This window comes from Ochlerotatus camptorhynchus, unplaced genomic scaffold, assembly GCF_037179485.1.
Source record: "Ochlerotatus camptorhynchus isolate MF236.1 unplaced genomic scaffold, CSIRO-AGI_Acam_v1.1 ptg000383l, whole genome shotgun sequence".
Lineage (NCBI taxonomy): Eukaryota > Metazoa > Arthropoda > Insecta > Diptera > Culicidae > Ochlerotatus > Ochlerotatus camptorhynchus.
This window is the reverse complement of record NW_027040870.1, coordinates 2,424,445-2,451,698: the sequence shown is the minus strand read 5'-3', so window position 1 is coordinate 2,451,698 and position 27,254 is coordinate 2,424,445. Positions and strand designations below refer to the sequence as shown.

General features: G+C 39.9%; 1 protein-coding gene across 1 annotated transcript in view; it reads left to right on the top strand.

The window, feature by feature from the left end:
• The first annotated feature begins 2,419 nt into the window (after positions 1-2,419).
• Positions 2,420-27,254, top strand: part of LOC135710455 (monocarboxylate transporter 2-like) — a 603,423-nt gene continuing 578,588 nt past the window's right edge. Inside the window, exons 1-2 of the mRNA XM_065233037.1 lie at positions 2,420-2,904; positions 24,224-24,450. Coding sequence (XP_065089109.1) covers positions 2,477-2,904; positions 24,224-24,450 — 655 coding nt within the window. The 5' untranslated portion in view covers positions 2,420-2,476. The remainder of the gene's footprint in view (positions 2,905-24,223; positions 24,451-27,254) is intronic.

The following is a 27,254-nucleotide window of genomic DNA, read 5'->3' as shown; positions in this document are numbered from 1 at the left end:
TTCACACGATGAATTTTACCATTTAGTGCGTCAGAGTACCCTTTCGAGTTGGCAAACCGATTGGGACAATGGAAATCTTGGACGGTGGTTACATTCAATTATTCCTAATGTTTCTTCGAGAGCGTGGTTTAAAGGCTTGGGCTTAAGTCGTGACTTCATTCGCGTGATGAGTAGACTTATGTCCAACCACTACTCGCTAGATGCGCATCTCAATAGAATAAACCTCGTGGACAGCAACATCTGTCGGTGTGGAAACGGTTACGATGACATCGAACACGCAGTTTGGCAATGTACGGATAATGACGCCGCCAGAGAGCGACTTTTGAATACCCTCGTGGCCCAAGGAAGACAACCCTATATTCCTATCAGAGACGTGTTGGATACCCGCAATCTCTGCTATATGCAGTCGATTTATGTGTTTCTGCAAATGTCTAGTATAAACATTTAATTCGTTTGTCTTTTGTATCTCTTTATTAGTTTTTGTTTGTCTTGTTCCCCGTCTCGATGAGTCTCATCGTCGCCCACTGGTCACCATAGCCGGTCGAACTCCAGACGAATCTAGAACCACACTACCGTTCATACTGGCGACATCACTCTGATGAGACAACGAAACCCTACCCCAAGCTCCTCTCCTTTTCCTATCCTTCGACAATGTACCCCTCTAACCTCGAGTAAGCCACGAGTATTCGGCCCAACTCCTACTAGACATAGAATTAAGCGAATTTTGTTACAAACAAAAAACAATGAATTATCGGCTCCGTAAAGCTTACGCGATTAAGCCTTACAAATAAACAAACTAGATAAAATAAAAAAAAAGATACTTGACCCTCAGGGTTTTAGATTGACGATTTGATTTTAAAGTGATAATATAAACTTTCAGATCACCCCGTTGTACCAGAAAGGCAAAATAAAAATAAAATTATGACCAAATTACTCTACAACCCCACCTGTGCTATGCTGCGGATGAAACCAATTATGCTGAATTTCTGATATTTGTTTTACAACGGACAATCAGGTTAATGAAATATAACAGGTTTTCCCCCTGAGTTCTCCATTTTGTATGAATATGAAATTTGGCATCCTCCACTGGATTCACCCGTCATAGCAAGAGGATTCAATAGAACTCAAAACTAGGCCAACCAGCGATGCTGGCGACGACATTGCTTTACCCGGAACCAAACACGTATGTAGATATACACATTAGGGTGCCAATGTAAAAAATTAAACCGACCGATACAAAATGATAATTGCATCGAAAAAAAAAATCCTAACAAAATTTTATCTCAATCGGACACGATTTGGGGTGCCGTGAAATCATCAAAGTTCGAACATTTTTTAAATGAAAAATCTCCAAAGGTAATCAGAATTTTTTGGTTTGTTTCCAAATGACTTAAAAATGCGTCCATTTATAACACAAGATCTCGACGTTTCATGCATTTTCAAGTCATTTGGCATTACAAAAAATCAGTTTCCAAAATTTCATGCAGGGGAATTTACGTATTCTCGTCAATCTAAGCAGCGTCGAGATTTTTCAGATGAAAAAAATTCAAAACACTAACGATTTTTCCCCATCCCACATTATTTCCGATTGGGGACAAATTTTCCATAGGGTCTTGTTTCGAGACAATGAACATTTTGGACGAAAAAATTCGACGGCCACTTTTTTCCCATACTATTGGCACCCTAATACACATAGCTTCCCTAGATGTAGTTGGTCGTTTGAGTGGGTAGCTGACTGCTTTATACTGGTTGCCGCTGTTTTGGGATAGCATAACCAATTTTAGAGACACAAACAAAAAATTTATGGGAGGGTGTGGTGAGTTTTTAGAGCGAAACTTTTAAGCAACGATGTTTTGGTCCGCAAAAACAACGCGAAAGCTGATTAAATCTGAAAAAGCGGCTGAAATTGAATTTGTTCAAATTATAAACCATCGTATCCTAGAAGGTGACAACGTGCCGTTCGTCGGATGGGTTGATATTCTGTGGAATGTCATGATGGATTTGTGTTGTTGTTGTTGTTGATTTGGAAATTTTGTATAATGTAATGACTTAAGCTTTTGGTAACGATCAAGAAAACATAATTTATTTAATCTGCTAGATTATTTTCCATACAGCCCATATTGCCTTTCACTAACGAAAACCCTTTGCTTTGTAACTTTTCAGAAACACTCAACGCTAAATTGTTCAAATGAGGTCAATGATTCTACAATCGCAGCAGCGGCCATAATTTTTCCTCTCACCAAGAAAAGTGCCATCATTTAACGATGTCTGGTCCCATAAAATCGCAACTTCGCATAGCAGCAATATAGGAGGATGTAATTCCAGAGTGCGGTGGCGGCGGTAGCAATAATGATTCTTTCATTCTAGAACGATAATAAGTGACGCTATAAAACGTCACAAACCGTTCAGAACCGCTCAAAGTCAGGGAGGTGTAACAGGAGAAGACAAAGTTTTTAAAGTAGCCATTCGCGATATAATGTCTCTGCTGAAGTACAGTAAAACATGGCCCTCGATTCTGACCAAAATGGCGGTTGTTCAGCTGCGTGTTGATTCTAACGGGAGAACCTATAGCTCAATAGTGGAACCGGCGTGCCTAACCGGGCCGACGAATCTAGTCGAATCAAATCCCAACTTCCGGATGGGGCATCCGCAGATTTTGATTCAGACTCCGGGGGAAACCCAGATGTCCCTGCCGGATGTGGCGAATGTGGGGGAAGTGAAATTATCGGGTGCAAGTGTCAATCAGTGCATATGTGGTAATGCTAGTGCTGGTGTAACTGTGCGTTTGGAAGAAGAAGATCACTTTCGACGGCCTTTTCGGTCGGCGTCGATCAAGATCGATAGCTGGGATTACATCTACACGGAGAAGATAGGCACCAAAGCGGTAGGAAGCAATGGCGTTAGGTGAGTTGATGTTGTACAAGTCATGCATTTGGAGGGTATTGGTAATCTTTGATAATCGGTTCTATACCACAAGGCCAAAATCAGTGCGTTATGAAATAAAAGTCTCAATCAGGGCTCTACATTTTTTGAAGCTCTAAATTGAGTTCGAGTTTTTTCTTCTTTCAGACAACGTGTTTTAACGCATCATTTTCCATAAGGAGACATCCATAAGCTACGTCACACATTTAAGGAGGGGGGGGGGGTGTTAAAAGAAACGCGACAATTTTTCTCATTCAGGAACACAAACATTTGCCAACATATTTTAAACCACATCTTGAACTTTGACTGCTATAATTTTTTTCTTAATGGCAATTGATAAAAGTATGTTGATTTGATCTATAAGTATTTTATTTTTATTTTTTGTTGATTTTGGAAAGTATTTTAAATCAGAAAAAAAATTAATGTTGGTAAACCTACTTTATGAAATATCAAATTCGGACAGGATCGACATGTATCACGCTGGAAGACTCGAGTTTGAATCACATTCCTGGACAAGTCGCAAAGGACTAAAACATGGGCTATAGTGACTACAGCCCTGACATACTGTATCCTGTCTTGTAGATATGTCTTAATCTATTCAAACAACATTCCATTGATACCGAAATTAGAAGCAGCACGCATGATACCACATCAAAGGCCTAGCTCATATCCATATCAGTGATGCCACATATACAGATTTATCTGTAATTATACAGTTTTTTTTCTCAATATTTCGATACAGATTACAGATTTTTAGAAAATACACAGATTTTTCAAGTATGTGGATTAGGTAGGGTTACGGTATGTAATGTGGGTCTAGTCCTTTCATTCGGCCTATCACGCAAATAAATAATTAATTAAGGAATATTACACAAAAAATAAGGAAAATATTGATCACTGATGGTTGATAAATGTGTACCACACACAAATCAATTTATATCACAACATTTCAATACATTTTCAGCTCTCGTAAGTAATAAAACTGGTTGAGAATATCACAATGTTCGGAGTTTTTAGCCGCCATGACTTATAAGGTTAAGATGGGAAGGTTGACTGACGATCATCAAATGGCCTGATTATGGCATTTATTGATTGGAATTACCTGATAATACACACTAGACGTAAAACTTACAGTTGCTGTTTGAATATTTTATGTTTATTTTAATTGTTTAACAACGTTTTCACAAGTAAAACATGGACCCAACTTTAGGGACACATTTCTTTTCTATGTTCCTAACTATGGCCCATGAAATTCATTTGACAGCATATAGCAATAAGAGTAACGTCAACAATGTTGTTTTGCATTTGGATGATAAGGAACGAACAGGAAGGGAGATTTTTTCTGCCAAACCTGTATAATGAACATCACAATGTTCTGATTTAGATATTCTGCGGTCAAAAGACGATAAGCGAAATTTTTAATTTTTAATTTTTAAATTGAGTGATTTAATGTAGTTTTCGTAAAATTTTCTCTAAGAAATGTTTTGAGGAATGAAGAGCATTAAGTTAACAGTGATAGTGATAAAAAAAAATACATCAGAAAACGTTACCAAGAGCGTTTTTTTGAGGATCAAACAAGATAGGACGAAGTTGCATCCATAAATAGACCCAATTTGGGGACAATAGACCCATATTACATACATTTCCCTCGTGAGTTATTGTCTTAAAAAAAGTAAGTTTTTCAACTTTTCGTGGTTTCTGATAGCAAACGACATGATAAGCATATCTAAGCATACCATTTAGCAGTAGAATATCGTTTGCAGGTAAATTCATTGATGAGTTATGATTAAAAACGTAATCGATGGCTGCATATTAGACCGAGGTTAGGGACGTATACCCTATATTCGATATTATTTTTAATTTTAAAAACTTTAAACAGATTAAAAAGATTTTTTAGTATGAAAATACAGATTGAATCTTGAAAAAATGTGGCAACACTGATCCGTATATACAAAGTCTACTTGGTACCCTTTGGATATGTGATTCGTGACCATGGAACTGAATTCACACAGGTTCGTGACGACTGACTTCCCTTTCAAGAACCCATGCTGTTTGATGAAACACGTCGCTCGAACAGTTTTTGCATCGCGGACTGAATCGATACAGCCCAGTAGCTCGCAGCATCAGAACGAAAGCCCTTTTTACGTATTGGAGTTATGTGTGAGATTTACCATATAGGCGGGAAATAACCAGACGAAAGCTATGAATTGAAAAGAATAGACAGGGGCTCGACGAGCTCATCCTTGAATTTCTCCAAAAACTTATTTGAAAATATATCTGGTCCTGCTGACTGTCCTGAGTCTAGATCCGACAAACTTTGTCTCACTTCTTCTCGAGATAATTAACGAACGCTTCTTAACGCCTGTCTAGCCTAGCAACGCCAAACGAAAATGATTAAGAAGCCAGGGATGCCAGATGATTTTTTTCCAAAGTGTGTATGAGTGTCAAAAAATTGGTCAATATTTGTCTGTATTTTAGAAAAATCGCCGCATTGCTGATTTCGTATTTCCCTTATATATTTTGGCTACAAAATTGCTCACCACACACTAAACTAAATAAATAACCATTATTGCTGTTTAAAAAAAAATGTAATCCCGTCCAAGGTCCATGTATCGACCATCGGAATTAAGTGACAACGTAAAAAAGGAACATAGGCATGTGAGTAAGGCTAGAAAAAGGGAAAATCTATTATTTTAAATGAAAATAAATGAGAAATGATAAGGCACTAGTATGCACGTTTGCTGTGTCCCTGGAAACTGGCATCGACGAATGGGCCATCTAAATTTGGCGGGATTAAAGCCGCTGGGATGGTTGATGGCGTGGAACTGAGTGAACAGACTGCCTGCAGAGTCTTAAAAGCCAAAAGTAGTTGATTAAATTCGCCGAATTTGATTTTCTAGTTTGTTGTTTCGGATATTGTTTTGGAATAACGTGTGTTGGGGGATTTAGGTTCGTTGGTTGAGCTGAATACTCCGTTTGTCTTTCCGTGCTCCAAATATACACCTTGTAAGCCACCTCATGTACCTTAGATCCTACGTTGTGTGTTTTTCCAGAATCGTGCTATTTGTCCTTCCAATTCCGATCCTTTTCCGAATATCCTAGGTATCCTTTTGCTCCTCTACTTTCCTTTCCTTCCACAATTGCAATAGAACTGAACCAATTCCACTTCCAAACACTTTATTTCAGGACCAAAGTTTAATACACTTTATTTGTACGGGTTTGTAAAGCGCACGCGTATATATTTTTTGCCTTTATTCGTTCGCTATCGGTTGGCTAACTAAATTCACTGTTTCGTTATCTGTCTATCATACCTAGGAATTCATGTACTGTCTCTTCGTGTTCTATTCGTATTGAGTGTTCATTTAGGTACTAATAGTGTAAGTATTTAGTGAGTGTCTTCTATATGTGGTGAATGTATAACAGTTCTGTATCAACCAGTGTTGTAAATTCAATTTTAAATAATTCAATTATTGCTTAATACTAAAACATCCAACATTTCCGCCCTCCTTGAAACTAAGTTTCAACATTCCTGAACAAGCCTTGCTTATGTTAGATAACGTACAAAAATTTTGCTTAATCCCTATTCGATGAATTCAATTAATATCGGCAGAATCCTCGGTGGGTACCGGGCAGATGCGGTTTGCTGGACGCCTGTAGGTACCTTTAGACGTCTTGATCGTCACCACTCGTATAACTCCGTCTGCGCCAGGGTGAACCTCGGTTATCCTCGCTAGGGGCCATTGAAGTGGTGGTAAGTTGTCCTCCCGAAGAATCACGATGCTGCCTACACGGATGGTGCTTGGTAGGCGGTTCTTACTTGCTTCCTGAAGTCCAGTGATGTACTCTTGACTCCAACGCTGCCAGTATCGTTGGAACATCTGCTGCCGTTGCTGATAGTGGGCTAAGCGGTTAGTGGGTATGGCTGTAAGATCGGGATCGGGGAGGGCTTTCATAGAAGTCCCGATCAAAAAATGGGCTGGTGTTAGGGCATCGAGGTCTCTAGGGTCGCCTGATAATGGGGCTAGAGGTCTAGAGTTAAGGGCGGCCGATATTTGTACGAGCAGGGTGCAGAAGTTTTCATGACTCAATTGGTTCGTACCGACTTCCTTTTTCAGGCAACTTTTGGCGGAGCGTACTGCTGCCTCCCACAATCCACCGAAATTGGGGGCACGGGGTGGAATTAAATGCCAGGATATTCCTTGCTGTGACATTTCAGATCCAATAGCTTCTTGGGCAGCTTTGCTGTTGAGGCTCTTGTACAGTTCGTACAATTCGTGTTTAGAGCCTTGGAAATTTGTAGCATTATCTGAATGGATCTGCGATGGAAGTCCATGGTGTCCAATGAATCGGCGAAGTGCAGATAAGAATCCAGCAGTTGACAGGTCCATGACTAGTTCCAGGTCTATCGCTTTGGTCGTAAAGCATATGAAAACTGCAATGTAACATTTCGGTGGGGCTGCTCGACGGTGAGGGGGCTTTAAATAGAAGGGTCCACAAAAGTCCACGCCAGTTATGAGAAACGGCCGAGCTGGGCGTATTCGCGTAGATGGAAGCTGTCCCATCGGTTGTTCAATCGATGTGGGGCTCGACCGGAAGCACCGATGGCACATTCGAAGTACAGAACTGACGACTCTTTTGCCATGAATTGGCCAGAATTCCTGCCTTGTAGCAGCGAGCGTAGCTTGCTGTCCTCCGTGGTGTGTTTGAAGATGATAGTATTCGATGAGTAGGCGAGTGAAGACATGTGATTTTAATAATACCGCTGGATGCATTGTCGCATAGTTCTCCAGCGAGTGTCGTAGTCGTCCGCCAACTCTGATAATGCCACCCTTGTCTAGGAAAGGGCATAAAAGCTTTAACGGTGATTTATGTGGAACTTGATAGCGCCTTTTCAAGGAGTTGATTTCTTCCAAGAAACATTCTTCTTGAACCAGCCGCACGAGGGCCATTTTTGCAGAGTTTATCTCATGGACACTCAAAAATAACGAAGTGTTTCTTTGGGTGGATTTTCGACAGTTGGCAGCAAACCGTAAGCATAATGCGACTATTCTGACTAACGGAAGAAATGAAGATCGAAGAGTGAAGAAGATGTTGGGCTCTTTCGAGGCAGTGGTTGCTTGAACGACGACTCGGGGTTCCAGATCTACTTCTTCAGGTACGGATCCAGGACATTCCGTCAGCCATTCTTTCGGCGCCAGCTTCAACCATGACGGTCCGTGCATCCAACGATCACTTTCCAAGAAATCCTCAATGGTCATTCCACGTGAAACCAGATCTGCGGGATTCTCCTTACCGGATACATGTAGCCATGGGTGTCCATAGGTGGTTGTTTGTATAGTCGAAACACGGTTTGCTATGAAGGTTTTCCACGAATTTGGCGGAGCTTTCAACCAATGCAGAACAACAGTTGAGTCCGACCAGAAAAATGCCTGCACTCTATCTAGTGCGAGGGCCCCAATAACTGTCTGATATAGATGCGCAGCTTCTCTAGCTGCGCATAGTTCTAATCTCGGGATCGTCAATCGTTTTAAGGGAGCGACCCGAGATTTCGAGGACAAAAGCTCAATGCGTACGTTGCCCTGTTGATCCATGGAACGCACATATAAGCAGGCTCCGTACGCAAGATCGGAGGCGTCAGCGAAACAGTGGAGCTGTACGTCGACGTAGTCTGGGATGAAGGAGAACCTGGGTATGCTGAATTCTGCTAATTTGAACAGTCGGCGATGGAAATCCGTCCACTTTTGCTGTAGTTGTGGTGGTACTGGGGAATCCCATCCTGTTTGCAGTAGCGCCAGCTCTTGCATAATTATTTTTGCAGTCACCACTAAGGGAGATATGAATCCTAGGGAATCAAATAGTTTGGCTATTGCAGATAATATGCGCCTTCTGGTCCATTCTCCTTCTTCCTCTCCAACATTATATAAGAACCTAAGCTGGTCCGCTTTCGGTTCCCAAGTAATCCCTAGCGTTTTAACCTTTTCATCGAGATTCAACTCAAAGGTTATTGTAAGATCAGTACCCAACTGGTCCTCAGGAATACCGGATAGGACTTCAGGCTGATTCGAGCACCATTTCCAGATTGGAAATCCTCCTTTGGCCATCAACGATGTCAAATTTTTTCTAAGCTCGATGGTTTCGACGACATTTGCGGATCCTCCAATATAGTCGTCGACGTAAAAATCCTTTTGTAGCGCTAGGCGAGCTTTAGTACCTTCAACTCCTTCATCTTCAGCCAGCTGTTGTAGTGCCCGGGTTGCCAGAAAAGATGACGGTGTAAGCCCATACGTTACGGTCAGCAACTCGTAAACATCTATGGGATCATCCTTCGTGAAGCGAAAAAATATCCGTAGACGAAGAGTGTCATTAGCGTCCTGAAGTACCTGCCGATACATTTTTTCCACATCTCCCACAAGCGCCACTTCATGCTTGCGGAAGCGTATCAGGAGATTTAGCAGATTATCCTGAATTACAGGTCCCTTCAGAAGAACATCGTTGAGGGAGTATCCGTTGTCTGTACGTGCCGATGCGTCAAATACGACGCGCACTTTTGTAGTTGTGCTTGATTCTTTTATCACCGCGTGGTGCGGCAAATAAAACACCTTCCGTTGACCTACTCCGTTGGCCTCTGCCTGCAGTTCCGTTGTCGTTAGCCTTCGCATGTGCCGCATGTCCACGTACTCCTTCATGAAAGCGTGGTATGGTTCCTTCATATCCGGGTGCCGTTCCAACCGATTCTCCAATTTCTTGTACCTGTCCAACGCCGTTGCTCGTGATTCTCCCAACACCCGGTCCCAGCTATTTTGTTTCGGCAGCTGCACGATATACCGGCCATCTGCTGCTCTGGAACGCGTACTCTTGAAATGCTCCTCGCAGTCTTGTTCCTCCTTTGACCATGCAGGTCGATCGTCGCAGCTTTCTACTCTCCAGAACTTCTCCAATAGATCTTCGATTCTCTCGATAGGGGTGACTGCCGTGCAACATCGAACTGACTGTTTCTGCTGTAGACTTTCATCACGTCCGGATACAATCCACCCGAATACCGAATCCACGAGTATTGGCAGCTTTGGACCCAACACCATTCTTTTCACCTCTCTATCGCGCAGGAAACTGAAGAAATGTTCCGCTCCTAGTAGCAAATCAATGCGGCCGCTTATGTTGAATTGTGGATCCGCCATCTGCAGGTCATGAGGAATATTCCAATGCTTGATAGGAATCGTAACCGAAGGAAATTCAGATGTCACTCGCTGCAAAACCAGGAAATCCAATTCAATAGAGAACTCGGTGACTCTGGATTTAACCGTTGTATTCACTGCATGTCTTGCCGTCGATTCCGATTGTCCAACTCCTGTTATGGGAACGCATATTGGCTGCGAGATGATCAGCCTCTATTCACTCTGCAGAGCCCCGGGATCCAGACATTATCTACTAGGGGCAAATCTTTGAATGCTCTGTATCCAAGGGTGCTTGGTTGTTTAGGAACTGATAGCAAACAGGACGCTAAATGAGACTCTCAGATCTTTCGTGATCTTATTAAGGTGGAGCTCGTTTTCGAACCTATCTGTAGTCAGGCAAACCTCTCAAAAGATCTTCATGCTTCGCAGTATCTTCCTTTCATTAGCTCCCAGATCATCTAAGACTTACTTTAGAAGTTTAGAGGGCTTCATAGTAGTTTAGTAAACTCCAGTCTTGTGCTGCATATTATAGATAAAAATCCTAAATTTCAAAGAAGACCAGTGGACTTCATAGAAATTCAGCGAAATTTGGAGAAGCACATAGAACTTTATTGTGGTTTAGAAAAAATTTCTCTGAAAGACTCATGTAACACCACCTCATTGATGTTTGGTCTATTTTCAAAGGTGTGAAGTGAACTTCCGAGAAATTCTATACTGAGTATCTGAATTTAAAAATGTACAATGTACTTCATCGAAATTCAGCTCAAGGATCTTCAATTCCATAAAAAGAATATTTAAAAAATCTGGACTGACGCCGGTGGTGTAGGGGTAAGCGTGATTATCTCTCACCCTAGCAGGCCTGGGTTCAATCCCAGTCGGCGCCGCCGGGATGTTCTGAGGCATAACATCTCTAGAGAAGTAAAGCCGTTGGTTCCCAGTGCATGAGTTGATGGGTTAATAGGTAGGATTCAGGTGTAGGAGCTGCCCCTGGCGTCGGTAGCATTGGTGCTCAGCACAGAAAACAAGATCGACGAAAAACAAATCAAGGAAAAAAAATAGAAAGACTCTGGGAACTTTTAAGAACCTCAGAAAGGCTCTTAGGAGACGAAGCTTAGGGAAAGAAGCTTGGTACGGAAGTTAAAGGTAATTGTAATTGTAGAATAGTTTGAATCAGCCATATAGTAGTTAAAGGTTCTTCATAACAGTTTGGAGATCTTAAACAATGTTTAAGAAATCTTAAATATTCTTTGGAAATCTTTATCAAAATCTTAGAAAACTAACAGGAAATTTAGGAAACTTTAGTACTTCAAAGATGTTTAAAGAACCTCAATAAAAATCAAATAACTTAAAAAATGCTTAGGAAACTTTAAAGAGGATCATTCAACCACATATAAGCTTAGGGAATCTCATAGAATCTAATTCTTTGTTTTTACAGGGTGATTCAGAATAACTGTGAAATATGCAATTCTCAATGGGTAAAATGGGTATATGTTCAAGTATTTTTTGTTATAAAGTGTTTACAAAAGTGTACAGCTGGTATTGATAGTAGGATTTGAAATTTCATTCGTTTGCGATTTCAAGCAGCCATGGACGTGAAAATGGAGCATACCATAAATCTATATGAAATCGTGTGTTAGAGATTAGAATAAAAGTATAGGTTATAGGGGAAATGGCTCTAATGTTGGCCTATGAATCTAAGATTGGGCCCATCGCAAAAAATCTGCTATTTTTTCAATTTTTTCTAGATGAACGCGTCATTGGGACAGTACTAATGGATATTTTTGGACGCTATTGATAATTTGGTCGATGGCTGAATTCATGTATGGGCCCAAATTAGGGGCATTTAGGCCGACATTACACCCATTCCCCCTATATGTAGTATATCTGGAATTTACTGAAATCAAAAAATCATGCAATCGTTCAATCTTTATGACCATTTTTAAAAGTAACAGTTATTCCGAATCACCCTGTTTATTTCTTGATCACAATTAATTCGATCAGAATCTGCCGATGCATGGTGGCCATGGTGGGCTTTTTACATTTATATTGCAATAATGTGGAACGGTTTGATCTATGAAAGAGGAGCCAGTTTGTGTTTGATTCCATAGCTTGATGAGATGTTTTCATTAATTATCTTTTGAATCGCGTAGAACAAATCTTTGAACGAAGTATGACGTAGCACTTTCGTCATCAATCACCATCATCTAAGGGTTAAGCTTTTAGTGGCTTATACATAACACCAACGTTTATCGTCAACAGCAAAAAAGCCTCAGCGCCGTATGACTTGAACTCCGCTGTTACGTTACACTTCGTGCATGTCTAGTGCATTCAAAAGAATTCTTTTATCGGAATATACCAACTACAAGGGAAACCCTAATTCAACTGTCCAGTGGTTTTTCATCTTCAAGTCCAACGACAGCAAAACAAAAGAAAGCATTCAATGAAATTGCTCACCTCATTGCGCATCGATAACGTTTGGAAATCACATTCTTATTGTACCAAAAAGACGCTCAATTGAAAACGAATAAAGGACACGGGTTAAGAACGAAAGTAAAAAATCACAGACCGAAAGCGAAAGTATCCCGCCCGATTGCTCCGAAGCACGCAAGGATTTTCTCTCGAACGTGTTTTTGTTAGGTCTTTCTATTCCAAGAACCCTGGTTCACTGCAGACCAGACAGAGACTGTTGGTTTTAATGCGAAGGTAAAAATATGCTTAAAGCTCACCTCCTTCAATTTGGGAGTGCCGTTGACTTTTACCGCACAGTAGTGAACGTAGAAAAGGTAATTTGAACTAACTTTTTAGAACCAAAGTCTGCTTCATTTGATTGATTCAATTTAAGGATTCCTAAAAATTGAGATTAGAGATTTTCAAAAATTTTCATCGTCCTATAACTAACGACCATCACTGTTTCCGTGGGAGCTGTAACCTTAGAAAGCCAAACTTCGACTACGTCAGCATTCGTCAGCGGTGGCTCATTCATCACCTTCCAACAGTCTCTGACTGTGTACCTAAGTGGGAAAATCTCAACATTGACTGTGATGCTATTGACCTGATTCATTCATTTGACTCACGCTATCTTTGCCGTGTAGTCCTCTGCAAAAGTATATTGCACCACTAAATCACAGGTATCTTATGTGTCGAATGAAATCGATATTTTTACTCACACAGAATTTATTATGTTATGTGATATTCAGATAAAAATCAGGAATTTGGTTAATGGAAAAATTATATGTGCGTTCCTAATAGAAACTATGTGAAAACTTCTTTCAGTGTGGGATGGGGTGAGCAGTTCCACCCTTACTGGCGAATCGATTTTACTATCCCCACTCCGAACCCTAATAAAAAACATTCCCGAACGATAACCCAAACGATAGATCTATACCACAAATGGTTCAGATGATACCCTGAACATTTCGATAAGCAAAATAAGCATACAAATTTTATTATAAAATTCCATGACATTTCGCATAAGGGTTCACTAGTGGCAATAATGAATCATGTTTGTGCCGGAATCAGGGCCCCACAAAGTCACTTACAATCGAAAATCATCAAGTGACGATGAAGCTGTAAACCATCACCAATTGAAAGTCATACTGTCTTCTCTTCAAGCAGATCCCCGTCAACATCAACAGAACCACTTTCGATCAGTTTTCATGCTGTTTGTTTTGGCTTGACTCGTGTTCATTTCTTCTTTCATTGTCAAATGAACTTACTTTGCATTGAAGCGTGCATTCGTGCAGTTTTTATAACTTTTGTTGATTGTTTACTCGCATGCGTATGCGTATGCGCATAGATCTGTGCACGTGGATGTCAAATTTATCATTGTCGGGTAGTTTGTTTACCCATCAATATGGGTATTTTTTGACTCGGGGTGACGTCTAGAGATTGATATGCGACGCCATTTAGAAATCCAAGATGGTGGCTTCCGATGTCAGAACAAATGGGAAACATTGTCAAATACCCATCAATATAGATATTTTTTGGAATCGGGATGGCGTCTAGAGCGAGGTCTAGAGGCCGGAAATCGATATCCGACGCCATTTTTAAATCCAAGACGGAGAATTACGATTTGCGGAAAAGTGTCAAATACCCTGAAATATGTTTATTTTTAGAATGAGGATGAGACGTAGATACCGAAAATTTATGTCACACCGTCTTAAAATCCAAGATGAGAAACTGTGAAATACTGTCAAATACCGATCAATGTGGGTTTTTTTGGAATCGGAGTGACATCTGAAGCCAGAAATCGATGTCCGACGCCATCTTGAAATTCAAGATGGTGGCTTCCGATTTCAGAAGAAGTGTCTAATGGCCTGCAAATGGTATCGAATATCGATTTTCAGTATCTACGCATCGTGGGAATTGGAAAGGTCCCCGTTCCGAAAATACCCTGATATTAGGGTATTTGCACTTGACTGATTTGACACTGAAACCTGATGGCCGCCATATTGGATTACAAAATGGCATCGGATATCGATTTTCGGCATCTACACGTTGTCCCCGTTCCGAGAATAACCATATTGTAGGGTATTTGATACTTTTTCTGAAACCCGATGGCCGCCAAATTGGAGTCCAACATAGCGTCGGATATCGATTTTCGGCATCCACGCGTTGTCCCCGTTTCGAAAATACTTATATCTTAGGGTATCTGACACGTTTTATGAAACTTGATGGCCACTGTCTTGGATTCCAAAATGGCGTCGAATATCGGCTTTTGGCTTCTACGCGTCGTCCCCGTTCCGAAAATACGCATATTGTAGGGTATTTGATACTTTCTGAATCCTGATGGCCGCCATATTGGATTTCAAAATAGCGTCGGATATATATTTTTGACATCTACTCGTTGTTCCCGTTCCTAAAATACTCATATCTTAGGGTTTTTGACACTTCCGGAAACCAATTTTCACTATTTTGAATTCCAAAATGGCGCCGGGTATCGATTTTCAGCATCAACGTGCCGAAAATATCGAGAAAAATATCCTATTGTACGGTATTTGACACTTTTTCTGAAACCCGAAGGCCACCAGTTTGGATTCCAAAATGGCGTCGGATATCGATTTTCGACACCTTTGCGTCGTCCCCGTTCCGAAAATACCCATATTGTAGGGTATTTGAGACTTTTCCTGACTCCGATGGTCGCCATCTTGAACTCCATAATGGCTTCGATAGTTTAATTTTCGTTTAACATAAAATAATATATTATTACTACATATAATCCGGATGCCATCCCTATCGGCAACCGATATTGTGCGGATACTATATTTTAATGCATGACGACGCGATGCATGACAAGTCGAATGAGCCAGAATTGAAGTGACAGTGGAAAAAACGAAGGAAGCAGTTTTCGAGTCATTCATTGCGCCAATTGAAGCAATTCTTTGCTGCAAATGAAATGAACTGAAGCACTTGACGAACGAAACAAGCGATAGTCAAGCCATGTTTGAAAGGAGGAATGTTCATTGTGACTCGATAACAAGAAACACGATGACTTACATGAAAATGATATTGCTCGAAATGAAGCGATTCTGCGGAGAGTTCATTTTATTTTCTTTGTTTCGAAAATGCATAGGCCTGGCCGGAATACAGCCATTTTGACTTACGCTTACTTTTACTATATAACGTCTGAAACTAATTGTAGGAAGCTGGAGTGTCTTAAAAAATACACTGTAAAACAATCACAATTTTTTGTCAAAACTGAAAAACCAAAACTGATAAAAACTCCAATGTCAAAAAAGCACAATTTGAAAAAAAAATATGTTTTTCAAAAGCTAACCTCAACTATTAAAACAAATTTTGAACTTTTTGTCCACAATTATTTGGTATTGTTTTTTATGCAGAAAACATATGTTTTAAATCACAAATCACATAAAAATACACTTTGTTTTTACAGTGAACTTTAATCAATCTAATTTTTTTTCTGATGAAAATTTGTTAAATAAATTTTTGTAAAGAAGAGGCTATCTAGATTCCAACAAATTTGTGATATGATTTATTGAAAAATATCGAATGCGCCATGTGAAAAAAATTTGGCTTGAGTTAAAATTGCCGAATTTCCGCACAAACTTGGTCCATTGTCCCTAGCGAAAAAATTTGCGAAGTTTCGATGAGTTCTGAGAGGTGAAATCTAAAATTTGTTGATTTTTTTGCTGTTTGACCTGGAACTGCTTGGGTGTGAAGAACGTTTGCTGACCATGACTAATTATCACTAGTCGGCAGTGTTTTATGCCTCTTGACGATTTGCAATAAATTTAATATATTTTGACTAGCTGAATCAAATATGTACTCAGATATTTTGCAACACGTACAGTTTTAGAGAAAACCGGGATTAAATTAACAAAAGTACTTATTATCATGGACATTTGGTTTGCCTCTTCTGCCAAGTTAGATTTCTAAGCGGCACTGGTGGTGTAGTGGTAATCGTGAATGCCTCTCACTTCAAAGGGCCTGGGTTCAATCCCAGTCGCGCCGTCGAGATTTTCTGAGGCATAAAACCTTTGATTGTGAGGAACTCTGAACTGCTGTCCACCAACCATAAGGCCTTGATCTACTAAACAACTTTGCCCAGGACAGTATCGTTCTAAATGGCCAGGATCCCGAGATATTCAATGTTGGAACGAATTAAGCCAAATCCGATATGCTAAGTTTTCACTTAGCATTAGGAATCTGTTAGGAATTACTAGGATTAGGATCTATTAGGATGACTTAGCACTCTATTAGGAACGCACATAATATTTTTTCTAATAGCAAAAATAATGATTGTTATCTGAATATCACATATAATATTCTAAGAAATTATATATGAGAAATCATATACATTTCAGTGGACACATACCGTTCATGTGATTTTGTGGTGCAATTTCCAATTATGGGATCACATGTTTTCCACTGGTTATGTGATTAATTTTATGAGTGTAGTGAGTTTTCTTGAAATTTTCCATCCATTAGTGGATCCGAGCCATGTATTTGCTGATGTTGCACGTGGGTGCAGTGATTTTTGAGACTATCGGTCTGAGTGGCATCTCTGGTTTATGTGCCTTTGGTTGGTCGTATATGCGTGGGTATGTTGCTCTTGCGTTGAAGCACATCAGGTTGTACTTCGTTCTGCCGTCGATGAGTTTTAGTTTGTACAGTCGCATGAGTATGGAATTGTTTCGCTTTTGATTTCATAAGTGTGTGTGTATCCTCAACTAGTCGTTTCATCTTGCTGTCGTACTCTTCAATGCTCATCGCTACGGTTTGGTTGTCTTTGTCCGCCTCCGTGATTAGGATCTCTAGGTTGTTCTTTACGATTGTCCTGGTTGATGCTTCGGCTGTATTACAAAACTTTTTCATTGCGCAATGGTTCCAAAGCCGTAGGTATATTGGCAAATCAAAGTTGGCCCCCGTGGAGAATAGAAGAACTATGAAAGTGATGATGGTTTCAAATTTTTGGACGGTAAGGTATACAAGTGCAATCTTAAAATGCATTAATTTTGCGAACAAATTATTGTAATAATTACCATCCGGACTGCGGTAGCCCTCACCCAGACCCCAGAGGTTCTACTCTGGTGAACCTTTTTGAGAGAGAGGAACTGGTGGTGCTGAACGACGGCGCTCCCACTTTTTTTTAACGGATGACACACCACCGCGATCGATATTACCATTGCCATTGTCAGCCGATCTATCGCGGACAGGGCACAGTGGAATATCAGTAACGACTTGCACGGTTGCGACCACTACCCGATCCGTATACAGCTTTCCTTAGGTGCAGTCCCCCCAACGACTCGAAGACCCAGGTGGCGCTACGAAGAAGCCGACTGGGACGCTTTCAGGGAGAAATCCGACGCTCTCTTTCAGCAACGCGATCCGAACGATATCACCAGCTTCACCAAAGTACTCTACGAAGCTGCAACATTATCCATTCCACGGAGTGGTAGCGTACCCGGGCGAAAAGGCCTACGTTGGTGGAACGCGGATATCAAATATGCGGTGAAAGCGCGACGCAAAGCATTACGCAAGCTTAAGCGCCTCGCCTTTGATGATCCTGGTAGGGAGGAAGCTGAAGTGCTACCGAGAACACCATCTCTCGTGCAGACAGGTGATCCGTAATGCAAAGCGATCTAGCTGGATGGGTTTCCTGGATTCAATCGATGAATCCCAATCGTCAAGTGATCTGTGGAATCGCGTCAACGCTCTTAGTGGCAAGCGACGGTATACTCCACCTACTATCCAAGCTCATGGCACCATGATCTCAGAACCGAAGAAATTCGCCGACGAATTAGGGAACTATTTCGCCGGTTTGTCTGCTGTCAGTGGCTATGACAGCGAATTCATCCAGCGCGTCAACCCCTCCACAAGCAGCATTCGTGATTTGCGAATTCCTCCCGATGATCCTTCCCTCCAAATCAACGAAGTTTTTACTTTCCGAGAACTTCAGTTTGCCCTCGACGGCAGTAGTGGTAAATCTGCCGGGCCGGACGAGATTGGATACACGTTGTTAAAAAACCTCTCTCTCTCTCTCTCTCTCTCTCTCTCTCTCTCTCTCGACGGGAAAACGAGGCTACTCGCCCTCTTCAACGATCTATGGCTCACCGACTCGTACCTGGATCTTTGGAAACAAAGCTTGGTAGTGTCCATCCCAAAGAACAACGCGGCGGGTGGAGCGTGCTGCATGGCAAAAGTGATGGAGAGAATAGTAAATCGTCGCCTCAAGCAGTTCCTGGAGTCAAACGGTCTCCTTGACGAACGGCAGCATCCGTTTCGGCAAGGGCACGGTTCCTCTACTTACTTTGCGGCTCTCGGGAAAGTACTTAAGGAAGCCCAGGACAAAGGTCACCACGCGGAGTTAGTCTCCCATGATATTTCAAAGGCGTTCAACAGGACGTGGACACCTGGCGTCATCAGGCTGCTCATTGGCTGGGGCCTGGAAGGTCATTTTGTATCTCTAATGGTTCTCATTTTATACTGGTTTTAAAAAGTTAACTTAGGGTAACCCAAAAAAATCGTTTTTTTTTTTTGCAATAACGCAGATGGTCAAACATTGATATTTCAAAAAGGAGCAAGTTGATTTTTATGTTGTTGATTGCAGTTAAAAGGTCGTAATTTCATTCATATATGGTACAATAGCTACAGGAGCGTTTCTTTGATGAAATAATTTCAATGATTTTTGAAAAGAGCATATTCTTTCACAAACATCGTTAATAACTTTTCAACTAAAAGAGGTGCAAACTTAGTTGCTGGAGCAAAACTGAGCGCCATCAAAAGCTCTAAAAGTGTCAACTTTGAATAATTTGCGAGAAATCAATCCGAAGTGTTTTTATGTTACTTCATACGCGAAGTTTGCGATTTTCAGAGTTAGTTGGAAATGCTATCTAACATTAAGCTTTTTAGTGTGATAATTTATTAGCTAGAGAATGATGTTAGAAGAGGGTAGGTAGATAGTTCCATTAGAGTAGATTTAAAGAATAAACTTCAAGTCTCCTCATCCATTAATGTTTGAGTTAGGTAAATAAGTGTGCGTTTGACTTGTACTGTCGCATTAATGGCCCTTCGCTCATTTTCAACTTCTATTCAATTTTCATACTGCCGTTCTCTAGCGGAATTATCAAACTATTTTAGAATTTCATAAGGCTCGACTTATGAACGAAACATGAATTCCATAAGTGTAACTTATGAATGTTTTTCATCTAAAATATGGTACCTCTTTATTTGAGCAATTCCCCACTAATTCGCAAATCGGTTAAGTTTTGTATTTTTTGATTTAGTTGAAAATTTGCAGAAACGTTCCTTATGACCGACAATACCATTTTGCTTCTTCATATCGCCAATTTGAATCCAGCCTTATTTTTGAAAAGGGCTAATAGAAAAATATCAAGCTTATCTTCAGAATTTTTTACTCGAAAACTGATGGCCCGATCGGTTTGGTGTCTTGCGCAATTTATTTTCTTGCAAATTCATATTTCGCTCGTTAGCATATGCAAAAAACTTATAATTGCAATTTTTTGAGAATGATTTCATTTATTTTTACATTGTTAGATTTATATAGTTGTATTTGAAATCCATACTTTAATTCTTAGTAATATCGACAACTTTCTTTTCATTATTACAGTTTTAAAAGTGTTTGACTTCTATTTATCTTTCAGAAATAGGAATAAATGAGTGGTATTTTTGAGTTCCTTGAATGGTTATAGCCCTTAAGTATTGTTCGTTGAGCTCGTGCTTATGAGTTTCACATTCTTCAGTAGTTAACAAAAGAAAATTTGAGTCAACTGATCCTCGTTTCGTATAATTCCCTTGCTTTTTTTTATCAGATGTTCACCTTCCCTAGCTAGACTAGCTCTGGTACCCATATGTTTCAGTGTTCCTCTTTTAGCATCACATGGACTTTTCCATGCGATGTTGCGAAGAAATGCCATTCAACTTCTATTCCATATTTATTCTTAAATTGGCAAAGACTAGAATGTTTTTTTCCGATGCAGCATCGTCAGACATGAAATAAATTTTATTCACAGTTAACTGCTGTTCTGTACGTAGAAAAACAATCATTTTTGAGATAAATAAGTTTACAGATACACAATCATGGCGCAAATCTTCTGAAATTAGTGTTCGAGAAAAAATTTCTGAAGATAAGCTCGATATTTATATAAGACTGGATTCAAAATGGCGATACAAAGATGCAAAATGGTATTGTCGGTCATAAGAAACGTTTCCGCAATTATTCAACCAAATAAAAAAATACAAAAATAAACCGATTTGCGAATTTGTAGGGAATTGCTCTATACGCCTTTTCTCATTTCATTAAACCAAGCGTTGAAAGACGAGACATTAACACATGGCTCCTGTGATATCAACGTCCATGGTTCGGATCTAGTCTTCTCAGTTTGAATATTTTTAGCCAACATTATTTTCATAAGGTACATCAATGAAATTCATACCGATTTATTGTGGCTAAAATAAGTGGTTCTTATGAAATTCTTACGTTCTTTTGCTTCAGTGCAGCTTTCAAATCCTTCGACCGACGCTCTGTCATTCTTGCACTTTTGGCGATTATGAGTGAACTAAACTCCAATTTGGGCTGTTCTCATTCGCCTGTCATTTTGTTTAGTATGCGTTGTATCCCATTATCGATACTTATTTTAGATAAATGTGTGGATGGAAGATAAATTGAACACATAGGGGAAATGGATGTAATGTCAGCCTAAATGCTCCTAATTTAGGCCCATGCATAAATTCTACAGTCGAATAAATTTTTCAATAGCGACTAAAAATATCCATTAGTACCGTCCCAACGACGCGTTCATCTAGATAAAATTGATTAACAGCTGATTTTTAGCGATGGGCCCAATCTTAGATCCATAGACCAACATTAGATCCATTTACCCTACATACAAATATATATTTTATTTTTCCGTCATATAGAGGAAATGGCTCTGATGTTGGCCTATGGATCTAAGATTGGGTCCATCGCTAAAAATCAGCTATTTATCAATTTTATCTAGATGGGACCGTACTAATGGATATATTTGGTCGCTATTGCAAATTTAGTCGATTTCTGAATTTATGTATGGACCCAAATTAGGGGCATTTAGGCCGACATTACATCCATTTCCTCTATGTCATGAAACCTCGGTTGATGAGTTTCATGAAAGGCAAACAGATCAAATTTGTTTGTACCGTATGCGTGATAATGTTTGCACCATCGTACAAATAAGGTTCCCGTTTCACCTGTGCATGCAAGGCCTTGGTTTGCTTTGCATGTACGTAACCTATAGCTCATACCGTAGCTAGGCGAGTAAGAGAGGTGACACAGTCGGAAGAAGTGTTAATTTGTTTACTAAAATGAACCGCCCATTTTGCTACGGCAAGTTTTGCTATAAGAGATGCTCTTCGTGTTTATTAGCGAAATTCACATCAAAGATTGATTAATTGCGTTGGAAATCAGTTTGGCACGGCATTTGTGACCAGCATACACCTTCCGGTCGTATAAAACAGGTTAAAAACTGTACAAATCCGCAGATAAAAATTTTTGTTTTGAATTTCTGTATGGCAAAATAGTGAACTTTTCGTGAACATTAACGGTAAAAAACTCACCAACACTGGGAGACCGTGAGTTCCTGCCCAGCTGTCTTAAAAACATTGCGATATCGTAGTAGGCTGTGTATAAAAGAAAATGATTTACTTAGTTTGACAGTTTGACAGAACGATGCAAGAAAATCTTGAACTTCCTTAAGCGAAAAAATCCGGTAATCCTGTTCACCGACGAGAGCATGTTTACCGTCGATCCCGTATCAAATTCCAGAACCGACCGGTATATTAGTTCTCTTCCGGTAAAAGACGTGGCCGAAGAGCACAAGAACGTGTATCTGACCAAGCATCCTGCTAGCGTTATGGTGTTTGGATTGGTGGGTTCCGATGACAAAAATAAAAATGGACCCGGTGTTCATTCCAGAAGGCGACAAGGTCAACACGGAGGTCTACATCGGGATTTTAAGTAAGTATATTCTTCCGTGGATCGAAGAACAGTACTCTCCGAAGCCAAATGTTGTATTTCAACAAGATGGGGCTCCGTGCCACACCTCGAACCGCACTCAGAAGAGGTTGCAGGAACATCTTCCGTTCTGGACAAAGGATATGTGGCCGCCATCCAGCCCCGATCTTAATCCACTGGATTACTCAATATGGCGCGTCATGAAGGCCAAAGCATGTTCTAAACACCACTCGAGTACAGCAAGCCTCAGACAAACAAGAACTGGATCCAGACTACATTATTAGAATCTGCCGTGCATTCCGGAAGCGTGTGGAGGCCGTAATTGCAGCAAGTGGAAACTCGATCGATGATTAACATAGTTTAAGGCTCTGAGAAACCTCTCCCTTTAAATAAATAAAAAAAACAAACTCGAAAACGAAATTTTTGACAATTTTTTTAAATGTTGTCATTGCTTAATGGTGCAAACATGCGTGATAAATACGGTAGACGCCAATTGAGGTGCTAAAATGATGCGAAACTGCTCGACTTCAACAGGAATAGAGAGCTAGCAGTCTGTTTGGCGCAATGATTTTGTCGAATGATGCTGATATTATAATAGCTCACTTTTAACAGTGGCGTCGCGTAACTTACTTTTTAACTTTTCTTTATCTTTGAAATAGTGAATTTTTTTTTAAAAAATAAACAGCTTTAAATAGATACAAATTAGTGAATCAAGGAGCTAGAGTGCATTATAGAACCGATTTAAATGAATGGCTATAAATCAAATTTAAAAAATCTGAGAACAGATATAATGTGTGCTGTGGCAAAGCTTTTAACTCACACCTATAAAAAAAGGACTGGCAATAAAACATTTTTTTTTTCTAGTTTTCAATAAAGACAACAAAACGTTTTTGGAATGAGCCAAATAACTACACGTGAACTAACCTAACGTCCTAGCGTAACTTTATTTTTCAGAATAGTCGGATTCGGTACATTTTTTTCGACCCGGACTCCACAGCCCTGTTATAACAAACGAATTTTGAGCAGCTCTATAATCTCTATAATGCACACAAAACGCCAACTGAATACTACATGAATCCGCTTTCATCAAATGCATTTCCTACACACTTAGTTTTTTTCTACCGAGCTCGGCTGTGCAAATCTCGGCAAAATAAGTTTCACTGAGATCTCCGCAAAAGTGACATTTTATTGCTGAGTCTCGGATAATGCTTAGCTGAATTTCAGCAAACAAATGAAATGTTTGCTGATATCTCAGTAAAACAACGGCGCCGGTGGTGTAGTGGTAAGCGTGATTACCTCTCACCCCAGCAGGCCTGGGTTCAATACCAGTCGGCGCCGCCGGGATGTTCTGAGGCATAACATCTCTGATCACGCCTTCGTTCGGAAGGGAAGTAAGCCGTTGGTCCCCGGTTCATGAGTTGATGGGTCGATAGGTAGGGTCCAGGTGTGGGAGCTGCCTTCCTGGCACGTCGGTAGCATTGGTGCTCAGCACGGAAAACAAGATCGACGGAAAAAACAAACCAAAGGAAAAAAAAAATCTCAGTAAAACTTTTTTTGCCGAGATTTGCACAGCCGATCTCGGTAGAAAAATCTAAGTGTGTAGAACAATTAAACCGTACAAACCCACATTTTATAACAATGCTTTTATCTAAATTTTCAGCGCACCTGCAGAAATTCCGTGCGGTGATCATGGCTGCATAACCGGCCAGGCTGCTCTGAAAGCGTCCACCCTGCGGAGACACTACTACCCGGAGGGTGATTGGGGTTGGGTGATCGTGTTTGTCGGAATGCTTAGCGTAATACTGAATCACGGAGTGCAAATATCTGGCCCCCTCTATCTTCTTCCAGCTGGCGAACGCTTCAAGCAGAGTGCTGTCAACAGTACAGGTGAGTTGCATATCTGATGAAACCAAACAGTACCAATGCACGTACATTGTGCAATCCAATTTGGGTGCATCAGATTAGTGTCGAAAAATTCTCATTAGTTTCACCACAATCCGTCCCAATCGTGTTCTCTCTCCAGCAATGGGTCAATCTACAGCCAGATGCAGTTCCACCAGATCTGGGCCGGTGATAAAAGTAACTGAAAATGAAAACAAAACCGCATATCAGCCTTCGCCCCTAAATCGAGTTCATTCCCATGCTATGCTCATCGTAAAAATCAGCCACAAATGCAATCGGTTACATGGACTGAGCTAAACGAAAGCAAAACCATTATCCCTTCCAGAGATTGGCCCACTAGTCATCCAGACGGACGGATATTGAGCTGTTTTGCCACATTTTCTTAGCCAGCCCGCGAACGGTTCTATTTTTAGTCCCCAGCCAACTGCACACAGACTTTTATTTATTTTGGCTTATAAAAATGTCACTTTAACAAGTGCTGTTGCTTGACTACGTGCGCTTTCTCGCTCTCTGATGGACACTAAACGAACATTTAGTATGTAGCTGGAGCTCGATAGTAACCCACACGAAGATGCTGCTATGCTCTGTATAGATATGTGTATTCCGAATGGAGTAGGAGCGGAATGCTCCAAAAATATTTTCGGTGGGTGGGGTATTTTGGCGTCTAGGCGGAGAAAAGCCACAACCCGTAGCCAAGTTGTGGTGGAGCAATAGAGTTGGGCACTGTTAACTTATTTATGTCTGAGTTGATTGATGCGTTGAGAAACACATAGGTAAATTAATGATTTGTTTTGCTTTTTTAAAGAAAAGGCTTGTTGAGTAAAAGGTTTGATATATATTTGCTCATTAGGGGTGATGCATATATTATGTCACGCTCTAAGAAAGGAGTGGGGGTTTAAGATTTAGTGACAAGCATTGCATAAGGTATAAGAAAAACGTGACAAAAGGTGGAGGGGGGTAAGTTTTTCCTCATTTTAGCTATAAATAATTAATGCATGGCCCGTTAGGTGTAGCGCTACAAAATTAATGCATACAATCTATTGATCGACTCATTGACTAATTATTAATTATTGACTTCGGCTATTACAAATATTACAATGTTTTTAGGGATGACCGTGATTTCCATTCGTCGGAAAAGAAGTAAGGAGGTGGAGTTCTTATAGCTATTTCTACGAAGCGTTTCACACAGCAATCGAATTTTCTTTATTTGTGCATGAATATAAAAGACCCTACGATTGTGAGTATGAAGAGGTTTTAAATTATCATTCTGCAAATAACGAAAATATTAAATTTAGATTAAGTAACATAAATTGGCAAACGATTTTTAGGAATGAAAAAAATGTTGAAACTGCTGTTGACGTTTTCTACAAAATAATATTTGAAATAATATTTGAAGAAGTTCCATTAAAAAGCAGAAAACGTCAAAGTAACTCAAAACATCCTGTTTGGTATAACAGTCGAATTATAAACTTAAAAAATCGAAAGCAAAAGGCACATAAGGCTTATAAAAAGCAAGGCACCAATGAAAATTTGGCAAACTATTTGCGTATTTGCGATGAATTAAATATGACAATTGATATTGCATTTGAGGAGTACAATTCAAGAACCGAACTCGAAATAAAATCTAGTCCAAAAAAATTCTTCAATTACGTTTTAAATTAAAATCAGACAATTTTCCATCAAAAATGCATTTTAATGAAACGGTTGGTGACAACGCAGCCAATATCTGTAATCTATTTACTACTTCCTTCCAAGAAATTTACACCTCTTTTTCAGAAGATGATCGTGATCGTGATTATTTTGAATTCATCCCAGAATGTATTAGTGATATACCAGTTAATCAAGTTAATGTGCAGGATATTATGCCAACTTTGAACAATTTGGATGCTTCCAAAGGCTCTGGACCAGACGGAACTCCACCAGTATTTATGAAGAACCTGGCACTGGAACTTACAGCTCCATTATTCTGGCTTTTCAATATGTCACTAGATTCTAGAATCTTCCCAAAAACATGGAAAAGCTCTTTTCTAGTGCCTATTTTCAAAAGTGGGAAAAAATCTGACATACAAAATAACCGAGGAATTGCTATTATTTCCTGTATCCCAAAGCTTTTTAAAGCGATCGTCAATGAAAAACTATTCAATCAGATCAAAAACAGAATCACTAACATGCAACATGGTTTCTTCTAAGGACGATCAACTAATACAAATTTACTTGAATTCGTCAACTATTCTTTGGTTGCAATGGATAATGGAAACCATGTAGAAGCACTCTATACCGATTGCTTCTTTTCAAATTACAAAAAAATAGGAATTGAACCTGGACTTCTCAAATGGCTTGAGTCATATTTAACTAATCACCAACAAATAGTTAGATTCAAAGGTGAAAAATCAAACCCTATTACTGTTACTTCTGGAGTCCTTTTTTTTTTTTTCTTCCTTTATTAGAGAGATTTTTAGCCTAAGGCTAGTTCATCTCTTTCTGGAGTCCCTCAAGGCTCGCATCTAGGCCCTCTTTTGTTTATCTTATTTGTAAACGACATCTCCTTTATTCTTAAAAACATAAAAGTTTTAATCTATGCGGATGACATGAAGCTCTTTCTAGAAATAAGAAATAAAGAAGATATACAGACATACCAGATTGAAATAAACTTATTCTATGTTTGGTGTAACAAAAGCCTCCTGCAACTAAACGTTCAAAAATGTAAATCAATAGCTATTAGTAGAAAAAGAAACAAACCACAAAATACAATTGTATTAGGAAATCAGGCAGTAGAAAAGTGTGAACGA